This window comes from Eufriesea mexicana, unplaced genomic scaffold (genome assembly GCF_001483705.2).
Source record: "Eufriesea mexicana isolate 0111107269 unplaced genomic scaffold, ASM148370v2 scaffold4744748280, whole genome shotgun sequence".
In the NCBI taxonomy this organism is placed as follows: Eukaryota; Metazoa; Arthropoda; class Insecta; order Hymenoptera; family Apidae; genus Eufriesea; species Eufriesea mexicana.
The window spans coordinates 24009-43053 of NW_016907957.1; the positions used below are offsets into that span (position 1 = coordinate 24009).

Below are 19045 nucleotides of genomic sequence, written 5' to 3' on the forward strand. Positions count from 1 at the left end.
GACTGCTAACTCGATTCGCTTCATTCAGTGCGTGATCCTTAGCCTCGCGTGTGCGGCTTTGTCCTCTTCCAACCACTCAACCGATCTCTTCGACTTTGGTGCCGCTCCCGAACTCAGTTTCGTCGTTCGACGGTACCCGTCGTGATTTTTCTCGAAATTTCGCATAGTCGAGGATTCGCGGATAAACGGTAATCGAACGTGGATCTAAACCGAGCATCTAAATCGTGGACGATCGACTCGTGGGCTTTAAACATGCTCGACGATCCGAAGAGCTGAGCGATCGAGGAACGAGAATTGGCCCATCGGGGCGAGCTTAACCGTCCTCGGGATTTAAAATGACGCGTGGAAGTTTCGTCGAGAGAAATCGATGCGGCTAAGATTCGGCGCGGAATTGGAGGATCGATCGGGCTTGGAAAGCGAGAGAGAAAACGGAGGATAGTCGGAGCGTTGCATAATCGTGGAAAAATGGCACTCTTCCTCGGCTACCTTTTGCTCGCGCTGTGCTGCGTCGCGCACGCCAGCCCGGTTTCCAAGAACGAGTCCAACATCCTGCGAATCGGGAGACCCCGGGATGGCAGAGTGGGCAGGATCGAGGCGGGAAATTCGAACAGCAGCGATTACGAGGCGGGAAAGCAAGCGTCGAAGGATAGACGGGGCCCGCTAATTGGATTCAGCAAGAACAATCCGGAGCTTGATTGGAAGAACCATCTGAAGCTGTTCGCCGAGGAGCAAGAACAGCGGCGAGATCTCGATATCGACTTTGCGAAGAAGAAGCTCGAGAGGACGGCGAACAGTATCCAGTGGCTGGCGGATCTTTACGATCCTCTCGAGTGGTCCAGAGTGCCCGGTAAACTCGGAGACGATTGCAGCAAAGAGCTGGAATTCTTCCTCGAGTCTCTCAAGGATGGGAAGCTTTGGGCCGCCAAGAGTGAGTAAAACCTAGCGGCGTGAGATCGGTAAACGATCGATAGACGATCTATTGAACGATATTATAAATATTTCCCAAAATTTTTCGGAGCCCGGCGTGATCGAACGACGTTCGGCGAGGATCGGCCGCGATCGAACGGAGAAAGTCACGCTCCGGCGAGCCGTCGAGCCGTCGAGCTGGTAGACCCGATTGCTAAATGCGTCGTTACTTTGCGAAACTGCAATTTACCGGTTCATTGTAGTTAGGCGGTTACGCGGCTTTTGTCGCGATCCTTTCGTCGCTTTCAACAACGGACGCTTTACTCCTGGCCAGACCAACTTTCCAGCCTGCTTCCCCGCGGATAAAGCGATCTCGAGTACGCTCTCGCGGCTGGAAAGCGCGCAAAAAGCCGGCTTCAATGGACAGTCTATTACGATATTCCAACGAGAGTAACTACGAAATTTAGGTCTCGCGGTAAGCACGCCGAGTTATTACCGTAAATCACAACGGGAGTTAACCGACACGTCGGCGCTGTAAACCATCCTGCCGCTCGCGCGTCGCCAAAGCTCGAGGAGGTAACTCTGCTCCGATGATTATTAAACTCCTCGAAGAAAGTTCCCGCTGCGAAATATTTCCTTTCCATTAACTCCGACCCGGGATGAATGGAAAGTCCGTGTCCCGGCGGGACAAATGGTGCCCGACGTCCGTCAGGTTTACGCAATTGCTTCATTTCCATAAAGCGTGGCGTTCGTTCGATAACGCGCTGAAATACGTATGCGCGGGTAATTACGAACGTGGTCCGCGTCGTATATCTTTCCCGTTCGAGGGCTATTCGAAGCATCGCGCCAGCGCGAATTACAAGCTTAACCTCCAATCTCAAACGCCATCTTGGCGGTATCGTTTTTACCTATCGTTATCAGTTATGGGGTAATATAACGTTAATCGAGGTGAATTATTCGCCGGCCATTCGTAGGACTCGCGGCGTTCCTTCGAAGGTAGCCAGCAATTTGTTAAAACTGCCAATTCCACCCGTATAAATGCGTAACGTGGAAACGCCATTTACGGGGTCACGTACGCTGCACGCGTTTGTTTAGCCGACTAAGAGACCCGTTTGTAAGATATAAAGCGAGCGAGACGGGGTATAGAGATAAATACACGTGTAAATAAACTACGGGCGAACTACCGAGCGAATAAGCGGGACTATAAACACGAGGTAATAATGGGGATAGAAATAACGAAAAGTGAAATAAATAGCGAGGACAGGGTGAAGTACGGGGTAATTAAGGGGGACGAATATAATCGAGATCCAGGTCGTTTCGCGATATCTCGGTCTCGAAAACGCGAGCATTTCGAGTTTTCAGATTTGCTCGTAGCTCATGGTTATAAGAAAAAATCGCTCTACTTGCCGGGTGTTTCTAGAAAGTGCGCGCGGGTTTACAGTCTACTTTGTAAAAATGCTTCTATATTATCGCGGTGCAAATGGATGCCACGCGAAATAAGTAAAATTAATTTCTCGTAAATTTTTTACCCCGACCACTTTCGCAATTACCGACACGTACATTCCGTGTCGATACCGCGCAGCTTCTAAACACCGTGCATAACTCGATTTATCGGCGAACCGACACGCGAAATTCGCATCGCCGCGCGATTTCCAATGGCCGACTATTCCGGTCATCGGTTTCTCGTCGCAGCTATTAAATACGTCACCGCCGAATCGCGGTGGCCAAATCGCGTTCGCGAGCGTGCTCTAATTAACGTTACGATTGACGGCGTTTATGGGGCCCCTCGATTCCCCCCGTGACGCGCGTCGCGGCGTTTTTCAGCGTCGGGATCGGCGCCGGCGCGACGGAATCGCGTTACGAGTCCCGGACCAGCCGAAGTCGGGGTTCCGCGATGGCGGAGGAGCAGAGGATCGAGGATCCATCGATCGCGATCGGTGGGTGAAAAGGACGACGAATTGGTGGCGAATCGATCGGGGTTGCGGTCGCACGAGCCAAGCCAAATAGAATCGCGCGATTCCCCAGGCTCGCGATTGCTTCCGGCAACAAGCAGGATTGTCGACGCCGGTCACGGAGCACCGCGAAGCCCCGACTGCAAAGCGAAAATCGCGAACGCCGCGTGACACCGATTCCGACGCGATTTTCGCGAAAGGCGCGCCGACGTCTCGACGTGGGCGGACGTAGAAATACGACCAGCGATTTTTACCGATCGACGTTGCTCCATCCACCGATTCCACCGGCGTCTGCCACCTCCTGCTCCCTGATTTAATATCCCGAATAGCTCGCGCCCACGTCGATAACGTCTGATCCTGCCGCTGACACGCGACGCCGCGAGTTGCCGCGCGTAGGTGGCAAAGCGTAAATCGCGTAAACGGTATCCGATAGTATTCCATAAAATTCGATAATATCCGATAATATCCGATAATATCCGATAATATCCGATAATATTCGATAATATCGTGGCACACGCTGCTTCCGAAAGATTGACAAGTCCGTGAGGTACAGGCGTTGTAGCGCGCGCGCGCGCGGATCCGCTCGCGATGGATGGAAATTGGAATTTAACGCGCTCGCGTGAACGCGGCGACTGTAGGTGTAACGACGCTTGGAAATTGCGGAACGCGCGTTTTAAAATCGCGACGCGGAACGCGAAATGGCAAGGACCTCGAGAGGGAACGGAAACGTTTCTCGGAGTCGGCGTGGAATTGCTCCTTAGACCGTACGAATTCGTATCAACGCGCGCGAGTTATTACGTCACGCGAGATCTTACGTGTCGCTTTATCCCGTGCGTCGAACCGAACCTAGCTGGCTCGTCGCCCGGCCGTTTCGAAAGCGGACTATGTACCACTCTATGATTATTCCTTTCGCGACATATCGTTGTACTGCGTCACACTGCCATTCGAAAGCGAGTCGCAATTGCGCGATTATTTTTTTTCGTTCCAGTCGGTGTCGAATTTCCACCGATTCCATTCCATTCCATTCGATGCTCCGGTGTACCGAATCGATAGAAACGTGGTTTGTATTTTTATGAGAAATTTTTTAATAAAAAGCTTGGCAAATATCTGCACTGGTCTGTATCGCATCGTGATCGAAATGTCAAAATGGTTGGTCGTTTAAAAAATTCGAACGTCCAACAAAAGTGAATAACGATTAACCGGTTGCCAAGCTTTGAATTTTGCATCATATATGTACATCGGTAGTCGAAAAATTGGGGAAATTGACGAGGCACGTAACCTATTATTTGGGCTCGGATTTCTAAACGGTATAATATTTCTTCGATATTACGCCACGGTTTGATCGGGTGAAGTAACGCGTAAAACCGAGAAAGAAATTTGGGACGGTAAAATTAACCCTATCGATTTCCCGGAACGTTCCAACGCAGGTGTGCACACTTGCCTATGGTACGCGGTGTCGAAAGTATTTGCGCGCGAAATTCGAACGACGATCAAGATTCTCGCGGAATCGCGTCCACTTACGCGGTCGCTGGTGGGTGGTCGTTTCCTGCATCGGCAGACTGCACTTTCTCCGCTCTCGTGGTCGCGAGTTTGCTTTACGTAACTGGCAATGAACCTTCAAAGCGCGGTCGCGCGTAATGCAGCCCTGGAAAGCGGGATTTCAGAGAATCTCGCGCGAGCCCCGAACGCGGATCAAACGAAAACTCGAGGGCAGAGGAAAGATCCGTGACGCGGAACGAGTTGCCAGGTAGAAGAGCTACTCGGGGAAGAACCCTTGCACTCTCCTCGAGTCCTCGTTGTTCCTTCCGGTTCGAAGGCCTATCTCTCTTGCGAGCAGTTTTCGGATCTCCAGAGAGGAATTAGAAAAAGAGACGAACGCGCGACGTGCTCTGGCCTTCCTCTGCCTTCCGGAACAATGCTCTCTATCGCGTTTCATCCCTCCACGAGCACCTTCTTCTTTTTTCTCCGCAGTGTCCGACGCCAGCGGCCGCTACTCGTCGCAATTCCATTTCGGAAACGGCTTCTGGCTCGGCTCGAGCACCCTCTGCAGAGAGCTGAACGCGTCCATTGGGAAAATTCGCCAGGACCTCGACGACTGGCCGCCTTACCCCGTGAAATTTCACGTGGCCAGAATGTACTTGACCCTGCCGAAGGAGCTCGAATTATCGGTAAGTACCCGAGTCCCGGTTCCTCGAGATTGGCCCGCAGGATCACCGTCCCGGTTCGTTTCTCTGACCGGCTTCAATACGAAGCCGAATAGCGCGAAAGCTTCAACGGCGAATGAATTATTACGCGGATTAATTAAATGCGCGACTCCCAGGGACGTACATACCGTCACGAGATCCACCGCGATCGGAATAAATCAGCGCCTAATTGATCGAACGAGCGTCTGTCGGACGACTAACGATAAAAATATCGGGACAGGAGAGGAGCACGAGGAATTCTATTTCCATGGAAAAGTCAGAGGCGACGACGAGGTGGCTATCGGCGTTTTAATCGGCCTCGGAGCACCGGCCGGTTGCGGAGAAGCTTGGGCCAACTCGGTTCCCACGGGGAATCCGAGTTTTATCGTTCGAGTTAATCGGATTACGCGACGTTTTATACCTCGCGATTAGGGGAAGCAACATCCTGGTCCGCGGCTGTTTTCTTTCGTTATCGCGACGCGTCTCCCGCTGCCGGACGGAGCTTAATCGGGACGGAAACCGGCGCAGAGCTGCCGAGAAACTGTTCGGGAAGTGGGAAACTCGCGAAAATTCCGAGATGCCCGAATATTCCCCTGGCGAAAACCGACGAATGGCCCCGTAGTATCGTGGCCCAGTCGACGTTTAACCGTGTCCTTCGCGTCCTTATAAGTCCCACGAAACGTGACCGAGGCGAAACTTCGAACGAAAGTAGTTTTGCCTTGCAGAGCTGGAAGGATGACGACAGGGAGGGACGCGGATCCGATTGGTCCCTGTGCAAGGAGTACGCCTCGGCATGATCGTAAAAATAAATTGCGCGAATTTTCGTTGCTAACCTAAAAATAAAGTCTCGCAGCCATAAAAATAGAACGAAGCAATAAAGCATCGCTTTCTCTTTCAGCGTCTGAAAATTGAAAGCATCGAGGCTGGGGCAAGATTAAACGTAACGATTTTTTCTCCCTGCAACTGGACGAGCAGAGGTCGTTCGAAGGACACTGGGATTTTTGAAAAGACGGCCTCGTGCCGAATAATTTTTGCTCCAACGTTCTTTTCGCGACGTCGCTTCTTTGAAAAATATTTCGCTAGTCTTATCGCGATGACGCAGACAACCCGTGTACACTACGGACATTAAAAATGTCTGCTACAGGTGCCGGTGATAATTTTAAGAGCTTTTCGTGGTAACGAAATTCTTAGGCCACGTGTTTTTAAAGGTTCGAGTCCTCCGGAACACGCGGTGGCTCGAAACTTTCGTCGCTGGTGTACGTAAGCTACCCTGCTCCTACGCCAATGCGCGTCACGGAGATCCTGAAAATAGAGATTTCAGGCGTTTCGAGAAATACGTACTTCTTTCGTCGCTAGTTCGCTAATCCTCTCAGCTCCGCGTATTTCCGCGTATTTCTGCGTAATTTCTGACAAACGAACGCGAAAGCCTCGATCGAGAGGAGCTTATCTTGCAGAGATCCAGGCAAGCTCGAGACCCGCGTCGCGTCCCGTCAGCTCTATCGCGACTCTGGGATCCGCGACGTCTCTGAAAGGACGAGCGAAGCCTCGAAAGAGATCGAATATTAAAAGCTCGTGGAAGGTAGACCTTAAACGCGGAACGAGGGCGGGTAAAAAGTTTAATTAATCGTGAAATTGAAGCCGCCAGCACGTAATTTATCTCGCGAACCAGCGTCTCAAATTTAATTAAGTTCGCGTGGAACGTTTTTGACCGGAACTCGAACCAATTTGTTTCCAGACACGACAGGTATTTTTGGGCCTTTGTCTGCCGGCTACGTGCGACCAGGCATCCCTGACCTCGATGCTGAGAGCCAGCGCGGATCGGGTCGAACTCGAAGGCAACTCGACCTATCGATCCACCGGCCCGAAGATTCACATCGTTGCGGTGAAGCCTGTGCCTTCCAGCGATTACAACCTCTGGCGCGATCCCAAGTCGTACGTCCTCTCGTAAGTAATGCAAAAACGTTTAGCCGCTCTCCCTTACCACGTGTACATCAATTGCACCCTTCAAATACTCCAACCCACCCCCCGAGCTTGCAAATTATTCGCTCCTCCAACGTCGAACGCTAATCATACGCTTGAATAACCGACTTTTAATTTTTCATCGGAAATTCTGTATCGGGAGTTATCGTCCAGGGTACTCGACTCCTCGAGCTTTCTTTTAATACACGTATCAAGAATTTTTCGATATTTTCTATGCAGCCATTTTTCTCCAGTTTATCTTCCTCCGTGGAGCCATTTAGCTGCCTCCCCGCAGCGTTGATTAACTTATTTTCGGCTATTTTCGTTTAATCTGTGCGCTACTGCCGACGGATATATACGTCGGGAGAACATCGCGCCACTGAACGTTTCATCGCATCGCTTAAGAATGCATAACGCGTTAGAAGATTAAAGCTCGGCTTAAGGGCTCGAGGCACGTGGCTCTTTCACGCAGGAAAGAAACTCTAATTCCGGAGAAATGTGACCAAAGTCCAGCAGACATATTTGATACAGTCAACAACGATAAACACCATAATGTTATAAAAGCTTTCTAGGGCTAATATACCTCGCTATAAAAATAATATCCAATCTCTGTTTCGTTAACTAGTTCTACCAATTCCTCGGCTCGTCGATCACAATCGAAAAGGTTAGCTCCGGTCTCAGGCTATACTTGAAAATTGATCGTTGGCTTCGCAGTTCCGTGCTCGCCTCTCGAAGACTTTCAGCGAGGAAATCGCGGGAGCAAACTCGAAACGATCGAGATTTTCGTCTCTTTAATCCCCTTTGTACTCGGATCTAATTTCCTCTCTTTAATCGGGTCTCCTTAAATCGACGTCAGCGCGAGAAAATTCGTAATTGGGCGGGAACTTTGTACGCGGAGTGACTGAAAGTTTCCGCGAATAAAGGTCGCGGAGAAGCGTGAAAAGTTGCGTAAGCTCGTGAACGACGACGAAAATTGAACGGGAATGGAGACCCGTTCGATTAGCTAGCCAGAACTCTCGTGCACTTTCGCGGGAGAAATACGAATGGCCGGAAGAGGCTCTTCGAGTTACGTAAACAAAATTGGCACGAAGTTTCCGCGTGTGAGGCAACTGGAAATTAAATAACGCGAGAATGGACCCCGCGAGCGACCATTTTGTACGCCCCTGGCGACTCGCGGTGCCCGCGTCGCGGATTCCGCGCGGCTTGCCGCGCCCGATGCGGGAAATTTCGAGATGGAAAAAGGGCGAACCCTGATTCGCTATCCCCGGTGGGACATCGGAGTGATCGAGAAATTCCATAAAAATGCTAACGACGAGCAAAAATACGGTTCTCTTAGCGTCTCGGTTACGTGACCGGAATTTGCGCAATGGTTACATTCACTTGGACGAGTATGCACGAGTAACTCTCGCGAGTGTACGCGCAATTTCGTATCGAGATTCGCCGAACGACGGTTTATTCGTAAAATTCTCGCAGAAATTCCGACCTCCGCGAAATTTCCACGAAATTAAACGCGTGCTACGCGTTGTTTAAGAAGCGAGGACGTTTTAATCTCGCGCATGCATATGTATAATCCGACACCTCGTTAACCTTTTTCGTCCCAGAAGCGACGTTAAGAATATTCCACGAGGGGTAGCATTTTTAATCTCGCGACGAGTCGATTTCCTCGCGCTTGCCTCCGTGTGTCTTCGGTCCCCTCGAACCCGGCATCTGCACGAGTCGCTTTTTATTCGCGAAACCGGCGCAATCGTTTCGCTCCGTTGCTACAACAGCCTGTTACGAGAACGGGCGAAATTACGGCGAACGGATCGGTCGAAAAAAGGTCGCAAATATGTTATTGCATCCGCCCCACTTTCGAGAAATCGGCGGAAAGGGGCGATCGGTGCGTACACGCCTCTCGGAGATCTTATGCAAGCGCATCGTGCCGGTTACATCGGAGCCAGGACCATTGCGTGAACGTAACGATGTTAACAAATGGAAGTAAAAAAGAACGCCAGTGTACGCAGATCATCAGTCTACTTGCACAACTAGATATCCATAATTCACGGTGTCCGCGGCGACGTTAGGAAACGGTTTTTGCCAAGCCACCGGGACGAGAGATTATGCAACGCAAACGCGTCGTTGCGAGTATTTACGACCGCTGAAAGCTTACGAGAAGACGCTTAACATTCGACCGTCGTCCGGCCATGTTCCCCGGCGAAACGTGGCTCGACGTACCAAAGCCTCTCGCGTCGAGGTGCCCCCCGTGTCGCTGTATCGTTCCATCGAGCGAATTAAACCTGGATGAACACCGATTATGTCACCAGACTGGCAAGAGAGCGGGAGTAATCGAGAGTTCGCTAATCGAGGTAAACCACCGAACGAGCTCCGAGCTAACGAGCGAGTAATCGCGTCTGGGATCGATAGAGGGTCGTAACCCCGAATCGGCGAGTACCCCCCCGTAAATCATTGCGAGTACGAATAAACGTCGCGGTACTCGCATACCGGCACGTCCTCGCCGGCATTTTTCTCGGCTTTCGTAGCTTCCCCGCTAGGTACGATGAACTTTAATAGATTCTACGGGAAGAAGCGCCTCCGCTGCATGCCAACAACTCGAGTGCCGGCTCTCGGTAAAACGAGAAACTATGCAAAACGAAGGGAAGACCGGCGATCACGTAGATACCGGTGAAAGCTCGCGGCGTCTCACTACTTTCGCTAAAAATAGTAAAAGTCCGATCTTAATCGGGAAACTTTCGGCCCAAGTGCTCGAATTCTTCCCTCGTTCGATGAACCCGAACCACCCCTCTGCGACCCGGCTCCAAGGGGTCGCGCTAGACCCCCGTGCCGCGACTTTCCTCCGATCGCGAATTACCGGCCAGGTGCTAACCAGCTCGGGCTATAAATAGAAATTCGCACCTCGTCGCGTCCTTGCACGCGATGCATATTAACCGTAATACGACAAGCTGCGCGTTCAAGTTCCAAGGCGAGTTACAATCTAATGGCCCGATTTAAATAGCACCGTACACCCCGCATAAACACCATAATGTTATAAAAGCTTTCTAGGGTTAATATACCTCGCTATAAAAATAATATCCAATCCCTGTTTCGTTAACTAGTTCTACCAATTCCTCGGCTCGTCGATCACAATCGAAAAGGTTAGCTCCGGTCTCAGGCTATACTTGAAAATTGATCGTTGGCTTCACGCTGCGTCTCTACGATCCGGGTCCCGATTGCAGGTTCAACGCGTTGGAAATAACACGCGCGATGCGCGGAGCCCTTAATCGCGAGAGTTCTCCGCTCGTAATCCCGAGGTTTCCAACCATCCGCCAGGCCTCCCTCGATGAATCCCAATCCTGCGGCCATATCGTCGACGAACCGGTTCGCGGCAATTATGCAACGAGCTCGCGGATCAACGGAGCCGAGAGGGATCCCGACCCAGAGATGGTGTTTACATCCCGCAGCTGAAACACTCGAGCGGAGAAGCAGAATGGAGCGTGGAGGCACTCTCGAGGCTCTGCCGCTTCCGATGCTCGATTCCGCTGCAAATTCGTTAGAAGGCGTATCGACAGGTGTGCACGTGTGCCTCGCGTGTGTTACGCAAGATCATAGAAAGCCTGAAAGCCCCGGCACGCGAAAGTGGCCTCGCTATCGCGCGCATTCCAGTCGAGTGCGGGCACGATCCGCAGCGCTGTGAATCTCCTCGGATTCGCCATCGATCGACCTTAACTCTTCCACTTTGATTTCTACGATTTAGAAGAACTGTGCCAGGTGGTCGTGACACGCTCGAGGATCGATTCTGGAACAGAGCGGAACTCGCTCGAGGCGAACGCGGACCGAGATCGTTCCGCGGGAAATCACGCAAGGGGAATCGGGACTCGAACGCGATGGCGTAAGCGAGGTTGCATAAATGCGAGCAACTTCGCGAGGAACGTATCATCGAACGAGGTATACTTCGTTATGCAAAGGATCCGCGACGGATCTGCAATGGAAATGCACGCATAATCGAATTTAATTACGCGAGAACGAAAGGCGTGACGCGTAACGAAGATCAACTACGAAGGACGGGGAATCGCACCGCGTGGCTGTTGATTAAATTGAATTTACGAATACGATCGAGCGAAAAGTTCTTCGCGATATCCGGCGAAACGACGAGAGGGGTCCCGTGCCAGCCCTGTTTCTCCGTTTGCAAACGTCGAGGGGGTGGGGAAAGAATGGGTATAATACAGAGCGATAGCCGGGGGTAGAAACGCCGAGTGAAAGAAAATGGTTGCCGCATACGGAGCAAATTGTGCCCGTTATTGGGATTTTGAAGAAGATGCACTCGCACCGAACGTCGTATTGGCCCCTCGTGCCCCACCCCGACACGGCGTGGCCCGTTCTCTCGTGGGATAGACGTTGCACGGTACAATTTGCGGATAAATTGAAAATTTGTACCGACGCGTTACCGTTACGTCCCCGTGGGATCACGGTAAAGGTCGGGGAAGGTTTGAGAAAAGTAGTCTTCGACCTAGAAGCAATTCTCTGTAAGCAACGCGTTAACGGGAAGTTTGCAGCCGGATTCGATGCTCCTCGGCCACGGGATGGCTTCCAACTTTCACGGCAACTCCGTGACTTCCCTTTTTCACCCCTTCCTTTCGATTCCACCTCGAGGACTCTACCACGCGCGCGCGCGAGCTTGGAAAAGCTCGAGATAAATAAGAGAATGCAAATGAGTCACGAGACAATTTAGATCTGGCAAGTTTCGTCGCGGTTATACCGCTGCTTTCCATCCGCTCCGCGATTCCACGGATGCGCAGGATCACGCTGGGCGGGTCCGCGTTAAGGCCGAAGGAAAAACTTGTTTGCCGCTTTATTCTACCCCGGTGCATCGTGATTCGCTTTTAAGAGACCATTAGCGTAGCAAAACGACTCGCTTTTTGCCCTTTGTCCCCGGCCGTCCGGAATAAGTTTACGTCGGTGTGTTCGACGCAACGGAAGCCGGAAATCCCTTATTCGCCGAGCTTCGACGAAAATAAATATTTCACCCGATCGTCCCCGTTCTCTCTACCTCGCTGTGACACCAGTCGCTCTCTCTACGCCGTTGCTAGTCAGGCTACTAACCTAAAAAAATAAGAAAGAGAAAGACGAGCGTTGTTTATCGTCCACTTTCTCTCGAACGAAGAGGAACGAACGACACGGTTAATCGAACCACCGTTTCCCGTGGAATGTCGCTGAGCAACGATTAAGCGGGTTAAACGAGAAAACAAAATGGCCGCGTCGTTACCGCGCGACGAAACTCGCGCGTTTCATCGCGGATCTATCGATTACATTCTTGTGCTTGCTCGAAGAACCGCGAGCTGAAAAATCGGCTTCGAGGCGGACCATTTCACGCTGCAACGATTGAGTCGTCGAGAATCCTTATAGCCGACATAAACTCGCCGTTGACGGATTACGGTTCGACAGGTGCCGCGATCTCCTGGGAACCATTTCGTGCCATAAACAGCGTTCGATCGCAGTTTTTCATCCCCATCGGCTCTCTTTCTTCGTAAATAAACCTTGGCATGGTGGCAAACACAGGTGGCAAAGAAAGAAAAATTTAAATAAAATGGACGAAGAGAAAGTCCATCGAGAAGTCCGGATTTAGACCAGTCGAGATCTATTCGATGTCACCGGGGAACGTTAACTATTAATCAGGTAATTAGTCCATTAATCGGATATTTCCGAAGGAGAGATCGATTCGTCTAATCTAGGAAAAAGCAACGATGGTTAATAGATGCGACGACGTCCCAGTGGCTCCGTTTTTTCGCGAATAAACATTGGCAAGATGGCAAACACGGGTGATGAAGAAGGAAAAGATTTAAATAAACTGGACGAAGAGAAAGTTCTTCGAGAATTCCGGATTTAGATACGTCGAGATGAACATGGACCACGGATGAACGTTACCTATTAACCGGGTAATTAATACGTTCGTTGATCGGGTAATACGAAAGGAGAAACCGATTCGTTGGATTTAGGAAAAAGCAAGGATGGTTAATAGATGCGACGACATCCGCATCGGTTCCTTTTCGTCGCGAATAAACATTGGCAAGGTAGTAATCGCAATTGGTAAAGAACGAAAAATTTTAATAAACCGGACGGAGGAAAAATCCTTCGAGAACTCCGGATTTAGATACGTCGAGATGAACATGGATCACGGATGAACGTTACCTATTAACCGGGTAATTAATACGTTCGTTGATCGGGTAATACGAAAGGAGGAAAACCGATTCGTTTGATTTAGGAAAAAGCAAGGATGGTTAATAAATGCGACGACATTCCGACATTCTGTCCCTCTCATCGCGAATAAATAAATATTATAATAAATATTGGCGAGGTAGTAATACGCAATTGGTAAAGAAAGAAAAATGTTAATAAACCGAACCAAGGATAAATGCTTCGAGAACTCCGGATCTAGACTCGACGAGATCTATTCGATGTCAACGGTGCGAACGTTACCTATTAACCAGGCAATTAGTCGGTTCATCGATCGGATAATACCAAAAGAGAAACTGATTCGTTTGATGGTAGGAAAAGGCAAGGATGGTTAATAGATGCGAGGATATTAATTTCTGACGGAATTAATTGGACTCGCAGGTGTTCACGGGTGGGTCGAAGTGGCTTCAAGGATTAGCCTACCTTACCTCGCGTGCCGGAATACGCGCCAACGACGCAACTACTTCGGGGTCGAGGATTAATACCGCGGTATTATCGAAATTAATTATCCCGAATAAATACAGCCAGGGAGGCTTTTATTGCCGCGCGTAAAACGCTACCCGCGACGCGGCAATTATTCGTTACGTAATTCCCGCAACGCGATTTACGACTTTCGCGTTTCGCCGATTCACGAATCAGCCCTAGTGAAAATTATGTCGTTTCGCCGATTCGCGATCAGTCCTAGTGAAAATTACGTCGTTTCGCCGATTCACGAATCGCGTTATTAAATCAATTGCATCGAAGAACAAGGACAATTACTTGCTCGGAATTGTCGTTGCGGGATAATATAGGCGAGCGTTTACAGGGGTAGCAGGATCGGTTAATCGCGTTCCGAAACGAGCAACGGAACGTCTCGGGGAAGGATGGCGGAGGCAGAAAAAGAATATTCCACGGAAAGCCGCCCGTATCCCCTCATGATTTAAGAGCGTTTTAGCGGTTGCCGCCGCTAATTTTGCGTTTTAATGTACGCCTTAATGCCCCGCTTTACTTTCTCGCTGTAATTTCAGTCGCTTAAAATAAATGTAAATTTGTCGCGTAAAAAGATTACTCTATTAAAATTATCATGGCGAGAACGACAGGTCGTCGGGCACCGGTGCAATTAGTTTTCTCCAAACCCGCCTCTAATAACGCGTTTCCCCCGTCCTCGCCCCTCCGGCGCGCATTACGTTTGCGAAGCATCTGTTCCGGGTGGTTTTTCAGAGCAGTCGGTGGCACGGTGCTGTTCCTGATGCTCTGCGCCACCGTCTACGAGTACGGGACGCTGCCAAACGCCAAGGACGCGGAATCCTCCAGCGTGTCGAACAACAACGAGAGGCTGAGCAATTTTTCCAACAAGAATCTGAACCAGGAGAGCGGAGTGGCGCAGGAGAACGGAGAGGAGTTGATCGAGAAAGGGAAGAGGTTGCAAAAAGACCTGGCCGATCGAGCGAAAAAGGAGAGCAAGAAAGGTGGTACTTTCGACCTAATCTCTCCTTCTTCCTCTCGCTCTAATCTTCTCTCCCCTAACAGCTTTTTTCACCCGTTCTCTCTTTCTCAGGCTTCTGGCTAACGTGTCTGACAGCGTTCAATCCCATCGCGAACGGAAGCAAGATTATTAGCACCGAGCCTGCCGCCAGAGATAGCCTGACATGTCTGCACGGCCTGCGAGTATTCTCGTTGGGATGGGTCATCCTGGTGCACACCTATCTTCAAGTCTTCGCCATTGCCGGTATGCTTCTTCGCTCTTCCTCCTGCATGCGCGAGCTTACATTTCCGTTAAATCCGTCGACGTCGAGAGTCTCGCGAGGGTAACGAGTCGGCGATAACGAGCAATAACGGTATCGTTGTTAATAACACCGAGCGTTGTCGTGATTAACGATAGATGGAGCTCGAACATATTATGATGCAACGGAACATACCGGTTTTCCTGATCCGTCGTAATCGAGCCTTCGTTCTCTCCGACTTTCACTGATAATTCCGAGATGATGACTTTCTCTATCGCGATTCGCAGAGAACAAGACTCTACGCACGGTCACAGAACGGAATTTTATGTTTCAAACGATTAGCAACGCCACCTACTCGGTAGACACGTTCTTCTTCATCAGGTAAGACGACAATCACCGAATTATCCCTAGTTTAACGATCAATCGTTACGGTATTAACGCGAATACGATCGTTTCAGTGGCCTGCTGGTTACCATCCTGTTCTATCGATCTTCCGGGAGCTTGAAGACCGACACGGACTCCTTCTGGAAGACCTGCTTCACGAAATTCGTTATCATGATCCTCTATAGATTCATCAGGTAAGCAGAGACGAACTTCTGCGGTTGATCGGAAAACCCGAGGCGGAAGAGGGGAAGATTTTCTTGGCCGCGAGAAAGGGAAGTCGCGAGTAGGCCATAGATCAAAATTAAAATCTGGTACGCGATCGTTTGGTCAAGCATGAAAACTTGGAATAGAGAAAAGCGCCGTCCGATAAGCGATTACCCGATCTCGGTCAAACGTGTATCCGTAATGACTCCCTTCGATTTCCTTTTACCAAGATTGACACCAGCCTATCTCTTTGTCCTGGGAATAAACGAGATCGCCATCAAGCATACCATTGCATGGACGGTATTCTCGCCGACGGTTATCGATCATTTGACATGCGAGAAGTTCTGGTGGAGGAACGCGCTGTACCTCAACTCGCTCTACCCTCGCACGGAAATGGTAAGAACTCTTTATCGTTTAAGAAAACCTCACGGACCCGTTAGTCGGTTATCGACGTGGCGCTTAACCCGAGAGCAAAGACAATTAAATCAAAGAACAACCGTGCACCGGGCCAAGAGGATGCTGCGAAATTTCCCACCGCAGGAAGCATGGGCCCGCGGAGGTTACGGGTGGCAGGAAAGGTGTCAGCGTCTCGATCGTTTTCCGATAATTAATTCTATCGTTCGGGGAAAGTTCCAAAGCGACGGGATCACGCAGCCAGTGTGTCTCTAACCATCCTAAAATCGATTCCGTTGACGAAAGAAGAGTCGGTTAATTATCACCGGTTACAAGGCCGCGTTTGCTCGCTACGCTTCGAAAAAGCTGTCGCGCCTGTTCGATTGCCGCCATCGTGGAATCGTCGAGAAAAATGGCGAGGTTTATACGAACGTTATCAAAATGCTTCCGCTTGATCAAACCATCCGCTAGTTTGACGTTTGATCCATTAGCCTCGCGCCTTTCTCGGCTATAAATTTTCCGTGGACCAAGTATTTTCCGATACTCTCGCGAGTCCGACCTAGTCTCAGCTCGTTGAACCTTCACGCAATTATCCGATGAATACTCGATTAACAACTTTCCAGTGTATGCTGTGGAGCTGGTACATGGCAAATGACACGCAGTTCTACGTTCTTGGAATACTTTTGCTTCTTCTGTCTATTAAGTACTTAAAGGCCATCGTCGTCGTGGTTTTTCTGCTCATCGTCTCCTCGTCGTTCACTACCTTCGCCATCGCCTATTCCAACGATTACGTAGCCAGGTAATTAGCCCGTTAACTATACAAACGTTTCAATTGCGCACAATGCGGTATGTAAATGTGCCCCGATTCACATGTTTAATGCACGCTGTTTAATATTAAAATCCTTTCGCTTTTTTCCCTCCTTTTCCCTTTTTCTTGCACGCGTATCCGCCGCCGGAAAGTATAATTTCGCCTAGCTGCATATCGATCGGAAACTTTCGTAACGCGAAACGGAGAAACAGCGGCTCGGACTTTCGATTCCGCGTAATTAAATGCCGGGGTCTTTGGTTTCGCGAAAATACGATTAATTCCGTATCACGATGATTCAGCGAGCGCTATACTTTCCATCTGCGCCAAGCCCTTCAAACTTCAATGGAGCCATCGCGCCAACTGTAATCTCCCCTTTTTGTTTTCCCACTCAGGATCCAGGAACCGTTTGCTCTCTTCGACGAGCTCTACGATAAACCCTGGCTAAGAGCTGGTCCTTACTTCGTGGGCGTTAGCACGGGTTACATTTTGTTTAAAACGAATTGTAAATTGAAATTGCCTCTGGTAAGTAGTTTAATCCTGAAAAATGTTCCGGTTGATCCGAGTAAGCGGTATGCAAATTCCCCGCTGGATCCACGCGACAGGTATTCCGACGAGATTGAAATCGGATAAGCTCGTTCGAGCCGGTCTCTGACGAATTATTTAGCCATCAGCGCGGTTCACATCGGGACGAGACCGAGCGAGCTTCCACGCTACTGTTCCAGGTCGCACGAGCGATCGGCTGGGTGTTATCCAGCGCCATAATGTTCTCGGTAGTTTACGGCCTGTACCCCGGAAATTTAACCGTGCCGGTGAGTTCCGTGTACGCCGCCTTGGGACACACGGCCTGGGCGATCGGTGTATCCTTCATAGTCATCCAATGCTGCACCGGCTCCGCCAGGATGATCGACAGCTTCTTGTCGCTCAGACTCATGTATCCGCTATCCAGGTTGACTTACTGCGCCTACCTGGTGCACCCCGTCCTCATGACCTTCGTCGCTGCCCAAATGGACGGGCCGTTGCACCTTCACAACACCGTCGTGGTAGGTAGACACCCTGCTCGCGAGTCTACCGAATCAGAAGACACGTCTCACGATGGCACACGCTTGTTTCCTCAGCTGATCCTGTACTTTGGCAACCTGGTCGCCTCCTACTTGATTTCCTTCTGCATTTCCATGGCGTTCGAGGCGCCAGTGGTGAACCTGCTGAAGATCGCGTTCGTCTCGAAGAAGAGGACTAGATAGAGATCGAGTCGACACGCGATCGACGGTGAGTAATACGCTCTGCGATCGTTTTCTCGGTACGGAAGTCGTCCCCGAGCTACCGTCGATTGTCTTGTTTCTCAGGAAATAGTCGCAGCCCTTCGACGAAGGGAAAAAGCCCCGGGACCTCTGGTCTGGATATTTTCGGACGAAGACAAGAGCCGCTTCGTGGACCCATTTTCCTCGACGACGAAGCGGATGCGTGACTCGATAAATTCGACCGCGAAGAGTGGATGCAATTTCGCGGGAAGAGATCGTTCGATATTCGATTTACGGTTGCAATGGAACACGAACCCACGAGTACCATGTCCGTGCTATTTGTCCCTGTACTACGCCCATAAGGCAGAGTAGAAACGATGACAGAGGTGTGTCGTACCTTTGGACTTCTTCCTCGAAGTATGAGTGAATATAGCGTTTGATACCAATCACAGAGGCAATTCGAATTAATTGGAAATAATCCTCCTTTCAAGACACGCGGGCTGAGAGACTTCATCCGACCAGCTGTCCGCGTTCTTAACACTTTGTCTGCCACGCACCTTTTATACGGTACCGCGATAAAATTTGCGTTATTCTTGCGACACAGTGACGAATCATCGAACAATACGGGGAAAAATGGTGCAAATTATTAATGTCTATTTATTTATTTACGTTCTTCAAATTTTCAAGAAATGGTTGCAATAAAACAAATATAAATTAAAGAAATTAGTATCGCCGGACACCGGTGACCACCATGGAAGTCAATCATGGAAGCGTTAGATATTCTTCCTCGAGTCACGATCGTACCTCGTATCGACATTTTCGCCGCAAAGACTGCCGCGATCGACGCCAAGTATCATTGAAACGAAACGCGGGGATGAAAGCGAGGATTCCTCTTTCGACGCACGCTCGCTCAAACACGGAACACCGCGCGGCGGAAAAGCAAGCGTTTAACGTACCTCTTTGTTTCGTTCCTCGTTCATCCGCTCGCGCTGCAAAGTTTTCACGTAAAGCACTCGCGGAACAATAGGGCTCGTGCGTTATTTTATACGATTTCAATAGCATTTATATCGTTGATCGCCGACAGATGCTGCGAGCGAATGTTTACAAT

General features: G+C 50.1%; 1 protein-coding gene across 1 annotated transcript; it reads left to right on the top strand.

Moving 5' to 3' along the window:
- Positions 1-465: 465 nt before the first annotated feature.
- On the top strand, positions 466-18083 carry LOC108547564 (nose resistant to fluoxetine protein 6). Its single transcript, XM_017900146.1, has 13 exons — positions 466-928; positions 4830-5026; positions 6777-6985; positions 14408-14655; positions 14745-14915; positions 15198-15291; positions 15369-15488; positions 15729-15894; positions 16515-16690; positions 17092-17221; positions 17422-17739; positions 17815-17965; positions 18043-18083. Exons 1-12 carry the CDS (start codon positions 466-468, stop codon positions 17938-17940), a joined length of 2418 nt encoding a protein of 805 aa, XP_017755635.1. The 3' UTR covers positions 17941-17965; positions 18043-18083.
- Positions 18084-19045: the final 962 nt, after the last annotated feature.

What these genes read in the sequence shown, in the direction of transcription:
- LOC108547564 (XM_017900146.1), top strand. Translation starts at nt 466, where the DNA reads ATGGCACTCTTCCTCGGCTACCTTTTGCTCGCGCTGTGCTGCGTCGCG. An exon ending in TCCAACGATTACGTAGCCAG is followed by an intron (nt 16,691 to 17,091) that starts GTAATTAGCCCG and finishes TTTCCCACTCAG; the next exon opens with GATCCAGGAACCGTTTGCTC. An exon ending in ACCTTCACAACACCGTCGTG is followed by an intron (nt 17,740 to 17,814) that starts GTAGGTAGACAC and finishes TTGTTTCCTCAG; the next exon opens with CTGATCCTGTACTTTGGCAA.